We start from the raw sequence: 21,649 nt of genomic DNA, 5'->3' as shown, positions 1-21,649 counted from the left end.
CCCACAAACAAGGCAATTGGACTGCATTGGAATTTAAAAACGCTGTGCCCCTCAGAATATTTCAAATGTCAAAATCTTCATCATGTCCACCACAAACTTTGTGTGCATTATCATGGACCACTGTTCAAGACATTATTGGTATGGTAAATGTATGACATCACTTCAGCACTGCTCGCTGAGAATAAAGTCAAAGTTTTCTAGAGGTTAATGATCCTCCAAGACAGACTGTAAAAGCTTGAAACTTTTTATGTTAACAGATATTCATTTGAAATGACATTTTTAAAACACAATGAGAAGTCTTCATTAAAGATTTTGCTATCAAAAAGGAAGTGACCACAGCTTCCATCTGGAAGGTCGGATATAATCAGATCCAAAATGTACAAAAAATGTGTGATCAGAAATTGACCAAAGCATTTCTTCTAAAAAAATCTGACTCCCAACTTTTTTTACTCAGCACATTTCACAAACTACGTGGGGAGATCTCTAATGCAAGCACGTTGGACTCAGCCTGGCGCATCTTGCTGCTAACAGGATGTGTGATGATATCGGAACAGACTTACAGGAGAACATCACATCTGATTTCCAGATACTCGTTGGCTTCTGTCAGACTGCAGCTTCCTTTTCTACTCTGTGAAAGTCGGTGCCTTGTCTGTGCAGGTAAACACGACCTGTCTTTATGTTGACAGGCATTGTTGTGCTAACGCTGCATGCCCCTTAGAACATGGAGCGGACATTCAGGCTATTCCCCCTTTCCAACCCGCAAATTCCCGTTCCGCTCTAACAAGCTGATGCAGCGGAAACGTGACAAAGACACAGAACAACTTCAAGAAAGTGTTCCCCGCATCAATAATGACATAAATAATATACACATTTGTATATATAGCCTCAACGACAAGAGAAGAAACTGAAGATGAGGCGAATAAGCAAGAAACAGTTGGAGGAAGGAAGCGCTCTAAATAGATTGAAACGTTACTCCAGGGAAGGCAGTTCAACATGGCGGCCTGTGCAGAGGCATGATAGCCAAGGGGTCATGATGACAAATAATTTTCTACCCTGCCTTATTTAATTCTCTACTCATTTCTGTCCTCTCTTCACTCTTCCTTTGGTCTTCCTATCGCAACTCCTCTCCTAACTCCTTCACAATTAAACAGCATGCTTTCAGAGTATTCTCTCAGCTCTCACTGGCAAACATTTTGCTGGACTTAATGCAGCTGATAAAACTCTGACATCTGCTTGTCCTACTTACCAAGAGCACACAATCTAAAGCTTTTCTCGGAAGCCAGTTTGCCTCGACCAATTATAAACCTCTTTCCCTCAATGCTCCAAATTAAGAATCCCTAGATTTCAAGTTCACAGTGCAGCACAGACACCAACGATGTCCAAGAGTCAGCCTTGATTTGAATATCAGATATGACGCTGCTTCACACACATTGTTTTTGCTTCATCAGCTTTTATCACACCTAGGACTATTACCGAGCAAGACGGCATGGTGTTAATGTGGTCGTATTTCTCAGATTGATCCTACAAGTTATGGATCAAATGTGATGCAAACATTTACACGTAAGCCAGTTTACACAAACTGAAGGCCACATCAGGGTCTCTTGGAAAGATGAAATGCGTGTGCAGTATGCACGGAGTTCATTTAAATCCAGTAATCTTGCAGGCTTAGCCAGCTGCTTGCTACAAATCAGCGGATATGAAATTGTATGCTTCTTTCTCTTACTGAGAAACTGCTTGCTCTCCCACTGTTTGCCTCCTGTTACGCCATCTTCCCTCAGGGAGGGAAGAATTGCAATCAATTAATGCCGAGATAGCTTTAGAGGTCAACACAAAAGTGTCTCACACCATCGACTGAGACATTCTGCCCTTTCTCCATTGCTCAGTCACCCGCGCTGCACAGTTTTTTTGTCACTGATCGCAGAGCATTGTGTAAATAAAATGTCAGAGCTTTAACTTAATTTCTGAATTCAGCAGAATTGCTAAGAGCACAGCAGATGGAAGGAAATGCTGGCTACAGAGGCCAATATAATGAACTACAGTATTTATCTTGTCTCAAGAGAAAGAAAATGGATCGTATTATAGCCAAAATCACTTGCTTTTACACACAAATGAACTTTAATGACACCCCATTCTTAATGCATTGGCTTTTATATAAAGTTACAGCCTTCCACAAGCTGTAGCATTTAAGGGAATATTTGACCATTCTTTATTTAGAGCATTTGTGAAGTCTTTCCTTGATGTTGGACGAGAAGGTCTGATTTTCAATCCCCACATAATTTAATCCGGTCTAATTGAGGGCAACACTCAGTGCAGGCAAGTCAAGTTTCTCCACGCCTCATTTGGTCATCTATGTCTGTATAGACTCTGCTTTTTCGACTGGTATGCCGTCATGTTGAAATTGAAAAGGACCACGCCTGAACTGTATGAAACTGTAGAGTATGAAATTGATCATGATGTCTTTCTTTAATGCAGCCTTAGCTTCTTTTGCTCTAACTAATAGGCCATGTGTCCTACCCCGTAAAACCTCCCCACAATATACAGACACTTTACACTTGGCATAGGGAAGTCAGTAACATTGTCCTAGAACTCATCAAACCCACAATCGGCCATTGGATTCCCAGACAGGGAAATTCGATTTTTTTAATACCAGACAAGGTAAGGTTTGGATGCATGCAGCTGCTTAACCATAGAAATTCACTCTATGAAGTTCCTGACCTACTGCTCTTGAGCTAATGTGAAGGCCAGATTAGTTTGAATTATGTAGGTATTAACTGATATTTGAAATATGGTCTATCAAGAACAGCACATGGGGTTAACACTATTGCCCTACAGCAAGAAGTTTCATGTTTCTGTGTAAAAACAGTTTGTGTGTTCCCATCGGGCTGAAAGATGCTCTGTCTTTCTCTGAAAGGGCAAAAACAAATTGCTCTGGCTCAACTAGCAACTCTGAATGTGCTCTTTGTTTGCTCTAGAATAGAGACCTGGTCATGTTATATGCCAAAATCAACCCTTTGTCAGCAAGGTAGATGGAGCAAAACACCAGTTTTCACAAATTCAGTTATCCGAGTCATCGCAACAGCAAACAGGCTTAAATCAAAGGCAACCAGACTTTCCATCAGTACTTTCTGAAGTAGTTGATCACCTGAATCATGACAAATCAGTTTTCACATACTCACCAGTTCCTCGTTGTTCAGGGTTGACCTGTTCACCAGAGCAAACGAGATGCCTGCCTTTCGAGCAGTGAGGGTCTGTTGGAAGAAGAGGAAAATGAATAAACATCATTCATTGTTTATTCATGCATCTATGTATTATAGATTCTTGAAATGTTAAAACTATTTTAGCCACAGCAGTCTGCACAAAATATTTAAATCAATTGATTCTGGAAAGATAAATAACAATTCTTACCAAAGCCTGGGATTTCCAAGTTTTCATAAACCAAAATTAAAAACAAAAAGAAAGATTGATTTAGACAAGGAGTAAGAGAGTCATGGCTGAAAGCACAAACAGCTGACAGACTTCAATTGTAGCCCATTATTATTGAGCGCAAAGGTGCTCTAACTGCCATGCAGGACTGCTGGTTGGGGCATAGAGCTCTCTAGAACAATTCAGCTATGCATAAAGTGAGATTATCCAGCTGTTGCGTGATTGTTTATCCACTCATGCAGTGGACATCACTGAACGGCAGTCATGCTTGGCATTTCTATTCATTTGTCTGTTGGATGAAGCTTTGGTCATATTTTCTGCTGTCTGCTCTGCGCATTAGGTTGACACAAACAGAAATGTACAAGACGCACACGTTCATGTATGGGTGAAGCCAGCTCTACACGCAAACACACTTTGAAGACTCACACACAGTTCTGTGATAAAAAAGTATTTGCCCCCTTGCAGATTTCCTCTGGTTTTGTTTTTTCTGTCAAACTTCAATGTTTTATCAAACATTTCATTTCCAGCTTGTCTTTTTTTTTTATTATCATACAAAGATAACCTTGTTTAAAAATAAATTTCAGTTTTCAAGTGATGGTTTTATTATTATTTATTACTATGGGGTAAAAGCTACCCAAGCAAACCAGGTTTTTGTAAAAACGTAATTAGCCCCAAAATCTAATATTTGGTTATCAAGAAAAAAACTCCATAAAATGTTTGCAGCAAATGTTTTACATCAGCCTGGAGAATTTTTTGCCCCCTGTTCTCTGCAGAATTGTTGTAATTATGCCATACTGGAGTTTTGTTTTTTCTTTACTATGAAGAGTCTGTTTAATGTCATGCAATAGTGTATCATTTAGATTATTTTACAGACTTTGAATAGGCCACTTCAAGAGCTTCAATTGCATAAGCCAAAGGTGTTTGAGCTTAAAGGAGCATCGTGCAGGTTTAAGGGTTAAATATAACTGTGTAATGTTAAATATAATTAATTTTTTTTCCCATATATGCCACTACAATTGCCCGGCATGTAAAACAAGTTTTCCTCTATTTGTCGCAGTTGCCTCTATAGGCTCCATCAGACAGTATATGAGAGAGTGATTTAGGTCATATTCCCTGGGTGTACGTGTGGGCGTGACGCACTGCGCGCTATCATTCACCTGACTACTTTGTTTATTCTCAGCCTTATTCGATGTATTAGTGAGAGAACATAGGCTAACTCCAATACTTATAACTTTCTTACCTCAGAATACATTACGGCTCTGAACAACAAACCTGTGCAGTCATGGCGCAACACTGGTGTCATTTCAACATGTCGCCAGAGGAGGCAAACTTGTGCAAAAACTCTGGAACTTGCGCTACGCTAACATGGCTAGCCAAATTGATAACTTGTAGCACTCTCTGTTCTAAACATTATCAATCTGGACCTGTTCCCATCGAATCCGTTTGGGGAAAGGAGGGAAATTCAGCATAATTCTCCGTGCTGATTGGGTGAAGCGACACCTAGTGCCCGCCTACCAAAAGTTGGTTTTAGCCAATCACGATATCAAATTAAAATGTATGCAGCAGGCATCAGAAACCACAAGAAGGTAAGCTCATCATGGCACGTCTTACTGTTCTTCTTTCAAAGATGTGTCTCGTGTGTTTGTGAACGCACAAATACCGTGAGAATCCGTCTTGCAGGCAAGGTTAGCACTACGCTTCTTTAAGGTTGCAAACTGATGGCCATACATTTTACCACCAAGTTCAATTTAATATTTTTCCAAAAGTCTCCAAGATCATTAAATTTTTTCTGATAAATGGGAAACGAGCATTTGTGTGGGTTCATTTTTGTTTGTTTTGTTTTTGTTTTTTTTCTTTGAGTTTTTTTTCTTTGTCATCAGTGGGTTCTATCTTAGAACCCTACCTTGGATGCTCTTTTTGCCCAGTCTCTTTTTTATTGTAGATTTACAAACATTAATCTTAAATGAGGCAAGAGAGGCCTGCAGTGCTTTTGTGACCTCCTGGATCAGTCAATGATCCGCTGTTGGAGTAATTTTAGTAGAGCGGCCTCTCTTGGGAAGGTTCACCTTTGTTCCATACTTTCTTCAATTATAGATAAGGACTCTCACTGCGGTTCACTGGAGTCTGTGTGTTGGCTGATTTGGATAACTTTTTTTCATATAATATATACATAAAGAAATTGAGGACTGCACATTGCACGGATTGAGAGAAAATGCCACCTAAGTTTGATTATCTGAGTATGATATAAAATTTTGATTGATGAGACGAAAAAAAAAGGTAAAGTGCAAGGTAAAAGCAAAAACAGAAGAAATCCGTAAGCAAGCGAATGCTTTCTCACAGCAATGTATATATATATATATATGCACACACTCTTCTGTCCAGACAGTCAAAAACTTACTTGTACATATACCTGTGCACACCCACACAAATAAACAGAGATCACACACACACACATTGATACACATACATGTTAATAAGCTCTTATATTAAAAATTGCTGTGTTTGGGTGAGCAGAGATCAATAAGTCCCAGACTGAAGGAAGTTATGTAACAGAGGAATGCAGACATGGACAGCTGACAAAACTGGATCTGTCTTTACCACGACCCTCTTGTCTACATAGCCCAGCTATGGTAAAGATCCATGGTAGCCATGGAGAATGTAGGAAGGAATGTGACCTCTACATGAACTGTCAATGTTGATGTAAGTTTACCAAACATGCACCAGCACTGCTGAGGTTGCTGCAGGCAACACAATAAGACCGTGCATCCGGAGGTAATCTGTCAGTGCTTTGAGAATGGATGATTAACCTTTTTTTCAGTGTTATTTGTTATAAAATTTCCATCCCACCATAAAAGCAGGGAATCCCTGCTGACCATTCCAATCAAAAACGCTGTTGCTGCCCTGAAGCAATCGCACAGCAAATGGGGGACATTGACAAAGGAGAGGCATGAAAGGGGACCAGTTTGTTCGCTGACTACTGACTTCATCACAAGTGTAAAAGGCTTGCTCAGTGTCACTTTTACATGATTTAAAAGCCCCACACAGTTAAATCAGAAGTCAATGAAGTCTCTCGGATATATTTTTGGGTTGAGTTGTCAACATTTCAAGGTAAGTACTTTTTTTTTCTCCCCCAGCACCTGCCGAGCAACAAAGGAAGACAACTGGTGAGCATCGGCGAGGCTGAAATCTGACAACTCACTGAAAAATATCACCCATAGCCTTTATGGGTTCATGTAGGAATGGCAAATATACACTTAAAATCCAAGAAAATGAAAAAGAATTAATAAAAAAAATAAATAAAAAAAACGGCAACCCATACTTACCAAGACATTGTTGGTTATTAAATTTAATGAGAGATATGAACAAATACAGCATCAACTCATGTTGTCCACTGTGATATAAACATTCATCAGCATCCATGTGTATGACATCAAGCTGCATTATCATCTGCATAAAAATGCATTTTGTATCATGTCAACTGAAACTAGAAAAGAATATCAAACAGATTTATTCTAAAAGATTTGAGTTAAATATTGTTTGCTTTGGCTAAAACTCATGAAGATGAAAAACGGACATATGTAAGACAAACACACTTGTGGCATGCAATAGACAAACAGCTACAGACAGAACAGACGTGAGTATTACTGGCAACCATGACAGTTTGTTGTCTTCTCTGAAAGACTAACCATGTGGCACAGTGCTAAAATGGACCTTTCTGCAACAGGCTTCTCTGTGGGACATTTTATAACACATTATGTTGCAATAAAAACAAATGGTGGAGCATCACTGCGATGCAAGGTCCTAAATACTCATTCTGGGCTAATTAATCGCGCAACAATTACACATCTAAGGTTTTACTTCGTATTCCAGGAGTTCTGGGGTGAAAAGTCTTTGTTCAATGGGACTTCTCTACTTCTCTACTTTTTGGAAATGATGTGTAACCATCTTAATGGATAACAGATGGAGTGACTTTCACAATTATTCTTTAATTTCACTAGCTTATGGGGTGATATGTTGACTTCAAGATATTTTACCCTACTTCATGTTGTTGGACAGGTGTCTTTCTAGTGGTATCTTGATTTTAAAGTTCTTGCAGTTATTTGGCCTGGGTGTGGATGATAAAATGTAATTCAGCTTATCCAAAAATGGGCTAAATCAAAGATAATTTAAGAATTTTGCATAGGATCAGGTTGGTTTGGACAGCCGTTCATCATTACAAAATTGCACTTTGTATTCATAAAGGCAAATATTTCTTCCCAGCACTGTGTCATATACAATATAGGTACCATATATACATCCAAATATATATATATATATATATATATATATATATATATATATATATATATATATATATATATATATATATATATATATATATATATATAAAACTTGCTGTAACTTATTACAAAAATGATCACAGTTTTAAAAATCAACGTTGATTTTATTATTTTTTTAAAGCTATGTTGCACACTTCAGTGCTGATAATATTGTCTTGTATACTGTAGTTATTGCAAACAAACTTTTTTATATTAAGGGAGAATAGCATTCCATCAAAGTGTCAGTGAAGACATCATTGTGCTCAGCAGAGGCCAACACTCACACAGTACAGCATCCCACGACTGTGGTATAACATAGGGTCACACTGATAGATTTAACATAAATCACATGTAACCTTGTTGAGGCAGATGACTCACCAGGTCTCGGACGAGAGGCACTGTCCTTTTGCGGCGTAGATCTGGCATGCTGTCAATGCCATAAAGAATACTGCCAGCCCTGTAGAAGTAGACAGATTTAAGGGGTATTAATATCATAATAATGCCATGCTGGGCGAACATTACTACAGTGAAAAAGGGGGCCTTGATTTACACAGCCAGCAAACACCATGGATCATGCCTCCTTCTGAACCTGCCGTACCCCACACCCACTTCACTTTGCATGGGGCAAACCTCCTGCAGTACGCTAGAATGAACATTAACAGCGAGGACCCACTGCAGCCTAAAAAAATAAATTCAACACTCACCATCTTTTAAGTATGTTTTTTTTGTCTCCTGCTCAGTTCTGCTTTTAGAGACTTACTTTTACTGGCATCACCTTAACTGTCACTCAGAGCCTCTTTAATGACCTCAACATGACATCGAGGCCCCATTGCCTCCACACAGATAAAACTCCTAAAGCTCTACTGTCAGCCTTTATCGTGACACACTGAGCGGGCCTTTAGTCTTGCTCCTCCTCTTCAGATTCAGGCTGGCTCTTTCCAAAGAAACAATCCAAGCTACGGAACATTGCTTAGCAGGGGGGTAACGAAATATCGTACCACGTGATCTTGAAACATGGAAATGCCACAACATTTCTTGCAAAACTAGACTTGTGTCTCGTGAAGAACTACGCAGTTGTCTGTGACATTATCTGGTGAAGTAAGTCTTTAATATTGACCCTCTGTATCCTTGTTTCAGTCTCTTATTTTGAAATATAAACAGGAGTTGTTATTGATTTGTTTTCCTGAGGTGTTGGATGACCTGGCTACTAAAGAGGAGCTAGCTAGCAACACAAGCATTGAAGAAACTGACACTGCTACTGAATCATGTGTGTTGCAGGATTTTGAACGCCTAGAAGAGAAAGTAACAGACGGACAGACACAATCCAAAAGATTTGTAAGCTCAGTAACATCTTGACCAAAGGTTAACCATTAGCTGCAGCTGACAACCCACAATTTAGTCTCTGGTTCAGAGATTTCCCTTTGTGCTAAAACAAAGAGCTATTGAAGGGCTATATATATATATATATATATATATATATATATATATATATATATATATATATATAAAATTAGCATTTTAAATGTTTTATTTCCTTGTTTTGGCATCAGGGTCATCTTAGACTTGGACAAGAATAAAAAAAACACAGTATTGATTGATTATGCTTTCTTTAAATTATAGCTTGAGATTTGCGAAACATTCCCTATATTTCTATTCTACAAAGAATTGTGCTTTTCCCAAAAATGTTGCAAAAATGTTATTGCCTTTAAACCCAGAAGGGCCACGACATCCCTTCTGTTTATCCCGGGCATACATTGATTTAATTGAGCTAAATATGCTTATTTAGAACAAAATAAAAGATGATTTAGTTGTGACCTCACAAAAACGACTGATTATAAACCCTTTTAAAGTTCTTCTTGTTATCAAATATAGACTACTTGAACAGCAGGATTTTCTTTTAAAATTTGTTTATTTAGCAAACTCATTTTAAGTTCAGTCCTGACTATTTTCAGAGAAGTGCTGTTCTGCTTTACTAAATAATGTGATTTTACAGCAGAAGGGCATAAGTGTACCCTTTAAAAAGGGCCTTGACGTAGTACTTTGCCATGTAACCTAAATGAATGGGTGAAATTTGGTTGAGGAAGGAGCCTAAGCATTTCAGACGAATTACATTGTGTGAGAATTATACTGAAAGTCATCTTAAAAACTTCTCCTGAGGTCATACTTTCTTATTTCTTATTCCTTCCTTCCTCTAACGTTTTAGGAAGTTTGACTCTGACTCCTAATTCTGTTTCAGACTGTAACCTCTGTGAAATAAATCTCATGTTATGGTATCAAAACACTTGGTTTTTATTTCAACCAGAGCTCGCTGTCTTCTCCTAATTTCATTTCATAATCCTGAAAACAGAGAGTCAGAGTTGGCTTTAAAACTTGTTGCATTTTTCCGTGGAGTTTGGAGAGACTTTATATTAATAAATGTAAATGCTGCGACAGAGCCTTCAGTCAAAGTTTAATTGTCACCCACTTAGCATCAGTGGACGTCATTTAGAAGAAAAGCATTGTTTTGAACCTCACAAATACAAACAGGAGACAACACGTTTCGAGTCACGTTGTAAAAATTTGCATTACATTAAACTGACACATGAATCTTTACATAATAAAATCCTTCAAAATTTAGTGATACACCAGTGGTGTGACAGACAGACAAATATTTCTAGTCAATAACATATTTGATCTTTAGGTGGTTTATTCCAAGTAGCTTGGTACAAAAAAAATGTTTTTAAATGATTATGTGAAAAAATAAAGACAATTTTTTTGAGAAACAAAAAAGATAGTTTTACTACCACAAAGTGATTATAAATAGTTCTGTGGCATAAACTGAATGATGCTATTCTCATATCATGTACACTTCTTTGTTGGGTTTTATAGAGTTGGACAATATAGTTTATCACAATTTTCAGAATGTCAGTGTGTGCAATATTATAATCGCAAAGCACTGGCTAGATAGAATATTAGGGTGGCTGCTGCATTTGAAGGATGGGCATTGACATCATCAATGGGAATAATGTATGTCAGAGAGGCACACATTTGACTTTTCTTGGTTGACACCAACTCTGTGTTTCCTTTCTTCTGACTCCCTTTTTTCCCCTCAAGACTGTAACGTACCACAGAGAAAAACATGTGCAACAGGTTCTTTAACAGAGGTAGTTGTTTTGAATCCAACAGAAAATGAAGACTTTACAAGGCTGTACCCACTTATCCATCAAAGTTCTTAGTTTTTTTGGGTTTTTTTTTTTGGTAAAAGACAAAACAAAATGTGTTTTATATATTTGACCTGTCAATCAGATCCAATTATTAAAAAAATTGTCTGATTTGGATTTCTGACTTCTGAATCTCTAAATAATATATTTACACAAAAATATTTAGCAAGTTAAATTGACTTTTACTGTCCTTGATGTCTAGAGCTTTATTGGCCAAAGCTCAAGAAAAGTGTTGGAGTCATTGAACAAAGAAAAGAGAGGAAAATGTTAGATTAAACAAAAATATTTGCTTTCCTTGTATTGTGCCTAGATTTTTAGCAATTTTTCTGAAACTGTTTTTTTTTTTAGATTTAGGATGCAAACTGTGGTTTAAAACATGTGCACATTATTACATTGTGAAGGCATTCATATTTGTGATTTTACTTTCTGTTGTGTGACAAAAACAGGGAGCATGAACCCTCAGATAGAAAAAACCATCACTACAACATTTCAGGGATCTGCTGCTGAGATTGAGGGTACAAAACAGCACAGGAAATGCTATTTGTGTTATAGTGAACCAGTCAGATCATGACATGAGCCGCCACTCACCCTCCAGACTGCAAACCAAGCAATTTGGGATCCAAAATACTGCGAGGCTGCAGAAAGAAGAAGCACAGTGTAAGACTAAAAACACAAGCCGAGTGCAGAGAACAAAACACCCAACAAACAGTGGCAAAAAGAAATTGATAAAATGCACAGTATAACAACGCTTGGGAAACGGCACGTCAGTTCAGGACAGGATAAATCACTGGAGAGGGCCAAGTTCAGAACAGGGAGAAAGGAGGGAATCACCACAGGCAAAGTCCAAATTATTCCACACCACTGTAATTTGTGGGCTTAAGACTTGAGAGTTTTGCTGCTCTAGATGCTTCAGGCAAAATTCGTTTATTGTGTAACACTCCCTCCTCACTGGTCAGAAGCCCATTTTTAAAGGCAACATAAAAAAAAAATGCTAAATAAAGAAATAATCAGCTCAAAAATGACTACAAAAATGGTTCATGCTGGATTCTCTTCAATCCATTTAAATTTCACCCTCACTGAACCACAAGAAAGCACAAACACTCATAGTGACACGCACATACATAATAACTAAGATACAAAAGTTGTCACCACATAAACCACAAAGACACACATGCACATGCATGACAGGTCTCCAATTAGCTGATAAAAACAGTAAAACCTGAGTATCCAAAGCACTGGTGTCTAAAAGGAGAAAACGACAAGAGGAGGAAGAGTTAGAAGGGATCAGCTAGCTATAAAATACAAGCTCTTAGGACACTTATCCACTTTCACTGTTTGATGACACAATTGTGTTTCTGAAATAACTTTTGCCGAAATGGAGGCAGAGTCAACAAGCACCTTGGGGAAATTATCTTGGAAGAGAACAATAGATTAAAACCAACAGAGAGATTTTGGAAAACAGGGATTTTCAGTGGAAAAGTGAAGATTAATGGAATCCGACAGTTTCTGACACAACTTCAACTACTTCCGAGGCGCATGGAAAGAGACGAAGATCTGGGGAGGTAAAGCCTCTAGCAACACTTGAAATACTGAGGAAACAGCTTCATAACTAATGTTTTAATCACTATCAAGCATTTTAGATCACTGACAGGTGAAGTGAATAACATTGCAGGTTAGTGGCTGGGATATATTAGGCAGCACTTGACCTCAAAGTTGATGTTTTAAAAGCAGGGAAATTGGGCAAGCATAGGGATTGGAGCATGTTTGGCCAGGGCACACAGCATTGACTGAATTGCAGCTCTTTTAGAGTGTTTATAGTGTGCAGTAGTCACTATAGGAACTGTGGTGAACTGGTGACCAGTTCATGGTTGGTCACGGCACATTAATGAGAATGAAGACAACTTCTGATAGGAAGATGTCAGAATACATCTGCATCAGAATTAGTTATGTATGGAAGTGTGTATCTTTAGACCAATAAGAGTGACCACGCAGACCCATTTTAACATCAGAACAAGACTAGAGAGCAATAGGAAGAGGAAAATGTGATTTTGGTGAGTTGCATTTTCTTTTACGTTACATGGATGGCAGGGGTGTGTGTGTGTGCATAGTTTGCCTAAGGAACACAAGACACCAGGGTGTACCACGGAACAAAGGCTAGCTGTTGGAGGCAGTGTGATGGTTTGGGCTATGTTTTGTCGAGGAACCTTGGGTCCAGCCATCCATTTGGATGTTGCGTTGAAACAAACCATAAACTGTACTGCCTGAGGGCCGTGGCAAGAAAATGGTCCCTGCCACAGAAAAAAGTGGGTCAGGAAGTTTTTGAGGAGCTAAATGTTGAGTTTAAGGAGTTGACACCAAAATCAGAGACTCAATGATCTCAATATCATTTAGCATGTTATGTGCTCGACAAACAAGTCTGGTCCATGGACTCAAAGAGTATGATGCTGATGGCTCTGGCACATCTTGGTGCTCCATACCACAGCACACCATCAGGGGTCCATACTTTGGTAGACCAGGGTGAGTTTGTTGACACACAGATCAAGGTATGTGGTCCTAATGTCTTATGGTATTTGGCATTAAAAAATTGCAGTTATAATATCAAAAGGGTTTGCTACTAATTGAGAGCATTAAATGAGTCAACAGTCAGAGACAGTGATATACGGGATTCTAGGCAGGTATAATCAGTTGGCTTCATGTTTCAATTTTAAAGACCCAGTTAGGAGAGTAGGAAAGCAAATGCCTAATTGTAGTTCTGGTTACCCATGGGTTACATACGACAATGTAATCAGGATGTAATGTGTTACTAAGAGACTACAGCTGCTCACAAGAAAAATATCAAAATATAATTCTGATTAAAACACCCCAACAGGTTGTTCATCACCATTGCTTCATAAATAACAGAATAAGTCAGAGTAGCTTTGCTGTACCACTTTTAATATGCCCCAATCCATTGTGCTTGATCGTTTTAATTAAACGTACACACTGTAGGATAAAACAATATCCATCGATACCTTTTAACGCAACAATAATGCTGAACCTGCATATTGATTGAGAGAGCAGTGATAGTGTTTCAGTGCTATTACTGTTCACCACAAGTCCATATATTTTTTAAGATGAGTGGTCCTCATGGAAGCTCTGCGATAATAGCAGTGCAGTACATGTCTCGAGGTCAGCAAACGGTAAATTGGAAATACTAATTAAAAGGTTGACTCTGCAAGACTTCCTACTTTTATTCAGATGTGTGAACATATTGTTCGTGACATCAAATCTGAAGGCAAGCTGAGAAACTGCATCTCAGGAGGAGGTAAGCTGCCAGCAGCACTACGGGCAGCAATCAACTGAGCCCCTTTCAGCAGAGCCTTACAAGATAGAGGCATTACTCTACCAGTGAGTCTGCAGCAGCACCAGATAAAGCCAGGTTACAAAGATAGGCTATAGGCTGCTGATATAAACCTAATTCCACAGGTGCCTTAAATCTGTGGAACAAAAACGTAATTGATTGATAGAAAACCTCGGTGTGTGTGTGTGCGTGTGTGTGTGTGTGCGTGCGTGTGTGTATTTTAAGGGACAAAGTGTTGTTGAGGTGACACCAGCAGTAGTAAATCCTTTCAGTCTCATTGCTGACACACAAGAACACACAGCACACAGATCACAGCTCTGTGGAGCAAAAAAGCTCATATCTGGCCCACAGTATTACCAGAATTGACCAATGTCCACCAACGCTACCAAAAAATGGGAAAAATGTGTTGAAGTACAGAGGAACGCAATGACCTTTTCTTCCATGCAGCCATACATATCAGCACCAGATTTGTAGCATCAATGTGACAAGTGTTTTCCATGAGACTTCTGTGTTTCACAGACTTTCAGCTGTCAGTGCTTTGATGGGGTATGCCACAGTCACAGTCCAACACAGTCAGCGCTTCAGGGCTTGAAGGTATTGTCAAGCAGCTCCCAAACAACATGGCATATTCAGACAAACTATGAACAAGCCCTATGAAAGTCTCTGAAAACCTACAGCTTGGTTATCTCTAGTTTCTTGCTCTAAAACTAGGGGTACATAAGTGTTAAGGATTGCAAATGTCCAGTGCCCTGCAAATGTTTCTATAAACCTTATTTTTTTCTACCTTTTATGACAGTACGACCACAAACTTAAATTTAATTTGCTAGGAGTTTCTGATCAGCACAAACTATTCACATACTAACACCAGGGCAACCAATTCCATCAAGGAATGAACTAAACCATACCAAACCATAAACAGAGTCCACCAGTGCGTAAATACTTCTGAAGGCCTCAGACGTTTGCTAGAGAACAAATACCTTCATGAATGTCCAAGAGCACACCAAGCAGGTGAAGAATAGTTGTGGAGAAGTTTCCACATTCTAAGGAGCTTTGTTAAAACACAAAAACTATTGCCCAAAGCGACAGGTCGGGTAAAGACAGCATTAATCAAAGTAACAGCCGTGTGTGTGTGGGGATTGGTGCCTATCTCCAGTGTTCATTGAACGAGAGGCGGGGTACCTCCCGGACAGGTCGCCTATCCATCACAGGGCAACATGGAGACACGCAAGACAAACAACCGAGCAGACACGCAATAATATCTAAGGATAAGAGAGAGGGGTGCATTTCTTCAAAGGGGACAGGGAAGCTGGTCAGAATGGACCGGTAGATAGCTGGAGCTAAATACAGGCCAATACTGGGGGGAAAAAAAGCAGCAAAGGTACTGAGACATCCAGCTAACATTACAATATGTGACAGTTTGGATCAAAGCCTTTTCATGTGTTAGAATGAAATTGTCAAAGTCCAGATTAAAGTGCGAGTGGGAATTTGTTGTGAGACTTGAAGATTTACGCTCTCTATCCAATCTGAGCAGACATTTCAATCTCCCTTAGTGTAAAGCTGATGAGACATAGCCTGAAAGGCGTGAAGCTATATTTTACTATACATTAACTCTGCAAGCAGCTTTTTTTCAGACTTTTGTTAAAATGTTAAAAAACGTGTATCATTCTCCTTTAAAATTGTGTTACTTTGTGTTGGTCTATTACATAAAATCTCACTAAAATTCTTAAGTTTGTGGATGTAATATGACAACATGTGAAAAAGTCAATATTTGCTCTCCTACAAATTCTGCTTTCATTTTTTGTCACTTGTCCTTAAAGGGGCAATAAGCAAAATGTCACCACTAGGCACCGTCTGTAGATCAAAACAAGATGTGGATGTGTGACAAGCCATGGCTCTCTACCTCCACTCCAGGTGCAACTCGGCCGGGCCCCCACCTTCCCTTCCCCTTCTCACCCATCACCTCATATGTGCATTTTTGCTAAGGATAAATACACAGCAAAACAGCATCACATTTCAGAGGAATATGTCTAGCTAAGCAGTAAGTAAGTCAGAACTTTATGATGCTGTTAGCAAGAGAATGTTTCAATCCGCTGGGTGTGCTCTCCGCTATTTTGCTCCTACACTGCACTGCTCTGACTGTGGCCTTTTCTGGACAGGGAGGGGCTAAGCCCTGAGAGGCAGCTGTTCTCATGGACGTCCATGCATGTGCCTGGCCCAGCTATGTAAGCAAGAGACTGGAGAAACACACAGAGAGACAGGTTGTGACGTCATACCATATTCCATCTATAAAGACACCTTCAGTTCTTCACTTCACTATTCTTTAGTTATTTCAACTGTATCTAAAATGAAGAAATTTCACGTATTGCTCCTTTAAAGGCTGCTTCCCAAGACTCCAGGGACCTGTATCAAGACGAACACTTTCCTCCAGATCTTGCAACCAAGTTTAAAATTACTTGAAGTTAACCTATTACTTAAATTATTACCTAATATAGGCACTATGATACAATTTACTTTTTTAATCTTTATGCAATGAATATTTTAATACTTCAATTTAGGCTGATGACAGCAATGGCAGTAAAGCAAGAAGTGGTTTGAAACAGATTCAGCTTTTATTAGAAAACAAGTTTTTTAAAGTGACAATGTCTGCAGCATAGTTTAAAATGGCCTTCAAGCCCTTCCAAGTGGGAAGACAATTATGTGCTGATAAGAATAATATGGGATAATGTGGGATTCTCCAGGCGTTTTAAAATTACTGTTACCAAATTTAAAGAGAGAGAGAGAGAAAAGACTAATTTTACTTTTTTTTCCAAGTAGCAGAAAATCATATGCGATTTAATATTAACTGCTTTTAAAACACCCAGATACTAGGGATATTTTAACTTCAAATCTGTGGTGCGAAATGTAAATTGTGCTCTGCACTTAATTTATCTCTTTCAAAGTATAGCAATACAAGTTGAATATCACCACATCTATTAACTCCTATCAATCAATCTTAGAAGTACTCCCTAATTTAATTAAATTCAATTTTATTTATATAGCAGCAATTCGCAACACGTTGATTCAAGGCACTTTACAAAGGGTCTAACTTCTTGTCAAAGTACTAATGTCTTGATGTCTGTTGCTCAGCCCAGCTACATAATGTTACTTGGCCAAACAATAAAAAAGCAATTTTTCATTTTCCATGCACATTAGCAACAAGAACAAATAGAAGGATAAAGTAAACATCATTGAAAAACAGAGCTATGCAGGGCAAATAACCATAAGAAAACCTCTTGCTGGTTAAATGCAACACATCAGCGGGCACCTCACACTGATCTCAAAGCGTCCTCTGATCTCAAACGCATTCTCAGCCTGGATGACTTATTCGTAACATAAAGCCATTTCATAACCGCAGATTAAAACTAAAGGCTACCTGCTGTCATCAGCTGGAGCTAACCCCGAGCCCTTAGCAAGCTACTGTTAGCATGTCTAGCTCTACTGTTGCACATTAAGAAAAGAAAAAAATACTCCTGACAGTCAAAAAACCACCTATACCAGCTTCGGTTGTGCCAAACCTGTACTGTAATATTTACTATATCAAATTGAAAGTTTTAAAACTCTTGAAAATTGCTGGTAATTACACTGCCAACTGAGTGTCAGGTAAGATATGACATATGGGAGAATAAAACGGATTAATCATATAACAGGCACATATTTTGAAAGTTTATATACATTTCCTCAGTATGTGGTAGATTTGCCTTAAACTGTACCACTTTCTTCAAATCTTTGGTTTTTTTTTATGTTTGTAGGTCACCAGGTTCACATACACCTTTTCAGCACTGCTCAAAAAGTTTCTGGGGTAATGAGATCACTTCTTTGTGATGACCACTCCAAAATATTGTCTCTAAGTCACTTTATCACAAGTTCATCAGTATGCTTAGAAAAATTTTCCTTTTGGACGACAAGTTTTTGCCTAAACTTTAACTTCCTAGCTGATATCTTGAGATGTGTCTTCAATACTTTGTTTATAATGTCCTTTGCTCATAAAGCCACCTATTTCATTAAATTCCCTGGGTTCTTCCTACATCATAACACCCACACAACATAATGTTGCCATCCCTTTAATTCACAGTTGGGAAGATGTTTTTAGGTTTTTCCCTTACTTTTTCATAATTACCAAAAATAGTTATTTTGGTGACACTTCAATTTTAGTATCAACAGACCACAGGATATGTCTCCAAAAATAAGGTTTTTGCCCATGAATACATTGGCCATCTGAACTCTTTTTTTAAGATGCTTTTGGAGTAATTATTTACAGACTGGCAATGAGAGATTAAAACAAAATGGTTGTGTTATTACACAGTGTATTTAAATGTCTGGTTTCAACTGTATAAAATCTGTATGATGATAATTCTCATCCTAATCCTATGAAATCATTTTGTAGAAAATTATCCTTAGTGAAACATTTAAACAAGGACATTACAAGCAGGACGAATTGCAGTAATTAATCAATGATGTGATTGTTACATGTCTTTAATTTAAAAGACATAACTTCTCCATGTTTTATGCAAAGTATAAACAGATTTCCCCCCTTATTCTCCGTCATACTGGAATTACGTACCATACAACAGATTCTCTGCATATGCATTTTTATATCCGCATTGTATTAGCAAGTGATGCACTAAGCATAAAGAGGGTCTACCTCCTGTGGTCGCTGAGGAGCAAACAACAAACTTTACTAGCATCAGACCTTTATAAATATTCCTAGCAAGGCTGACCTGGTTACAAAATGCCCTTGAGGCGTGTAAATTAGCATCTGAATGCAGACTCTACTGTAGCTGGTTGAAGACAGACGCAAGAGTGGCAGCACCGAAACTCCCTTCATAGGAAGCACTCAGACCAGACAGAACTCTTTGGAATATGAGCACGAGGAGAACACATTGGTTACAGGGGATGAAGACGTGAATCGAATCAGGGGAAGTAATGCAGATGCATGCATTGATGTATGTCTCTTGACCATTAGCAATACAATTAAGATACAATTAAGACCAAAATTTGTCTAATCCACAGATTTAAATCTATTATCTATTCAACAAAGAAGTTTGTTTGTGATAGTCAATCAGAACAATAGATAACAAAGTAATATAAAAAGGAATATCAATTTTGGAAGAAATTTGTGTTTATCTGTTTTTATTTACATTTTACAAAATCTATTATGATGAAATTGTTCCTTCCCTTCTTAGTGATCAATGGAAAAACCTTTTTAGACATTACAATAAAGAACAAAGAAACTTCTTATAATAGCTACTACTTATAATAGGCAGGACTTATTTAGCTCATTCGTGAAGAAACCAAGCTGTCATGGACCTCCTTACTTGGGGGCTCTACCTCCCACTCCCAGAGGCCCGGACGAGCCTTCTACTCCTCTTCAAGAGACTAAATCTCTGAATTGGAAGCCCTCATTGACATAAGGTACTCCAAACTCCCCACCTGATTCCCAGCCTGGCCTCTTTCTTGGGAGGCAGGCCTGGTGGCAGAAGTGCCCAAATATTTGCGAAGCCGCTCCAGCTCGGCCCTCAGCGCATCCACCTCATGTTGAGGAGGGATGCTGCAGCTTTGCCTTCTTCTGCCTCAGACTGCAGCCATCCTCAGCAGGCGTGTCCACACACTGGATGGAACTCCCACGATGCATCTCAAATGCCGGCAACTCTCCCTGAAACAAGAGGCCTTCCACCTGATGCAGCCTTTTCTTTGCCACCGACATTGGTAGGATGTTGCAATTCAAGCATGGGTCTGTCAGAGCATCCTTGAGATGACCCATGCCAAGGCACTTGAGACACAGCTTGTGGGCAATCTCAGCTTGGAGAAAAAGCCCACGTAAGGTGCACCCCAACATCCCCACTACAGGCTAGGGAAAATTATATTGCCTGCAAGATAAATTCTTGCAGTATTGTGATTTAAACCGGACATACCGGTGCAACGAAAGCAAGAACTGCCGAACCCACAGCTGGACCAGCATAAACATGGCAGCGCAGGAGGACATGTGTAGCTCACATTGATTTTGTAAGAATCCACAATTTAATCTTTCAAAGAAGAACAGCAAGAAGGGCTTTGACTAGCTTACCTTCCCATAACATGTGCTGCTTATTTTTTTTATTTGATACCATGATTGGCTAAAATCAACCATTGGTAGGTGGGCGCTAGGTGTCACTTCACCCAATCTGCTTGGAAAGTTCTGCTGAATTTCCCTCCTTTCCCCAAACGGATTAAATGAGAGCAGTCCCAGATTGATAATGTGCAGAACGGAGGGTGCTACACATTATCAATCTGGTTGGCCAGGTTAAAGGGATAAGGAGTTTAAAAAATAGTTAAGACTGAGCAAAAACTTCAATAACACTGAAGAGTGTGAATCAGCCACACTAGCCAGGTAATCTGAGAGCCAACTGCGGGAGCCACAGAACGGCAGAATTACCAGGACTATTCTAACAAATAAACACGTCAGCCCTGAAAGTGGGTGAGCCATCCACCTCCGGATACTCCATGCACCTCCTAACACAAACAAACAAAGCAAACAAAAGAACGCCAACCACAAACTTCTGACTATACAGCCCCTCACAGAATAATGTTAACAACATGGAATCTTGCGCTTATATCTCTTTAGACCTGCAGGAACTTCTTTCAGAAATAAGTTCTCTAACATAAACTTACAGAGCAATCAACCAGCAAAATATGCCAGCTCAACAGCAAGAACATCAAAGAGACTGAATGTAGCTCCCCCGGTGTTAGTTCTAGATGTAACACTCTAGATGTGGGCTACGCCATGTAAGTGAATTTGTTTATATTAAACCTCAACCTGCTCTGAGCGGATTGGGACATATCCGCTTGGTTTACTGCCACTGGCAGTCCAGAAGGAATTAAATAGAACTGCAGGTGGTTTCTCAAAAATTAATAAATTATAAAAGAATGAGTCAGAAACTGGTCAGAGGATGTTCCAAGATACTGATGGCATCAGTGAAGAATTAAGTTTTGGCTGTGTTTCACGTTTGACAACAATCTTTTGTGTTCTCCATATGTCTGAACTAAGAAGTGGTGTTAAAGACAGAATAGTTTACTTCCAAAAAACATTTAAACCTAATTAAATTAAAAGCCTTTCTGTGACATTGTGCTATGGTCTGATGAAACAAAACTTAGATTCCTAACATAGAGTTCCAAACTTTATTTTTAGCCAACAATCAACATAGTGCATAGTCAAAAGAAACTTAAAACAATGGTAGCAGCATCATAATCTGAGGTTGGTTTTCTACAGATGGAACTGGGGTTTTGTCAAGCTAAATTAAATTCTAAATAGATTGAAATACAAGTCAGTTTTAATACAAAAACTGTTGAAT

General features: G+C 38.8%; 1 protein-coding gene across 3 annotated transcripts in view; it reads right to left on the bottom strand.

Moving 5' to 3' along the window:
- LOC105916397 (protein unc-13 homolog C) overlaps positions 1-21,649 on the bottom strand; it is a 181,036-nt gene that overhangs the window by 144,869 nt on the left and 14,518 nt on the right. For 2 of the 3 annotated variants that reach the window (XM_021309664.2, XM_036136264.1), the window contains exons 3-7: positions 12,162-12,184; positions 11,531-11,577; positions 8,121-8,199; positions 3,406-3,411; positions 3,177-3,248 (exon numbers count right to left, since the gene is read on the bottom strand). In XM_021309664.2, coding sequence (XP_021165339.2) covers positions 3,177-3,248; positions 3,406-3,411; positions 8,121-8,199; positions 11,531-11,577; positions 12,162-12,184 — 227 coding nt within the window. The remainder of the gene's footprint in view (positions 1-3,176; positions 3,249-3,405; positions 3,412-8,120; positions 8,200-11,530; positions 11,578-12,161; positions 12,185-21,649) is intronic. The other variant, XM_036136263.1, reaches the window with a different exon arrangement.

The sequence above is a fragment of the Fundulus heteroclitus genome, chromosome 4 (assembly GCF_011125445.2).
Source record: "Fundulus heteroclitus isolate FHET01 chromosome 4, MU-UCD_Fhet_4.1, whole genome shotgun sequence".
In the NCBI taxonomy this organism is placed as follows: Eukaryota; Metazoa; Chordata; class Actinopteri; order Cyprinodontiformes; family Fundulidae; genus Fundulus; species Fundulus heteroclitus.
This window is presented reverse-complemented; position numbering and strand designations above follow the sequence as displayed.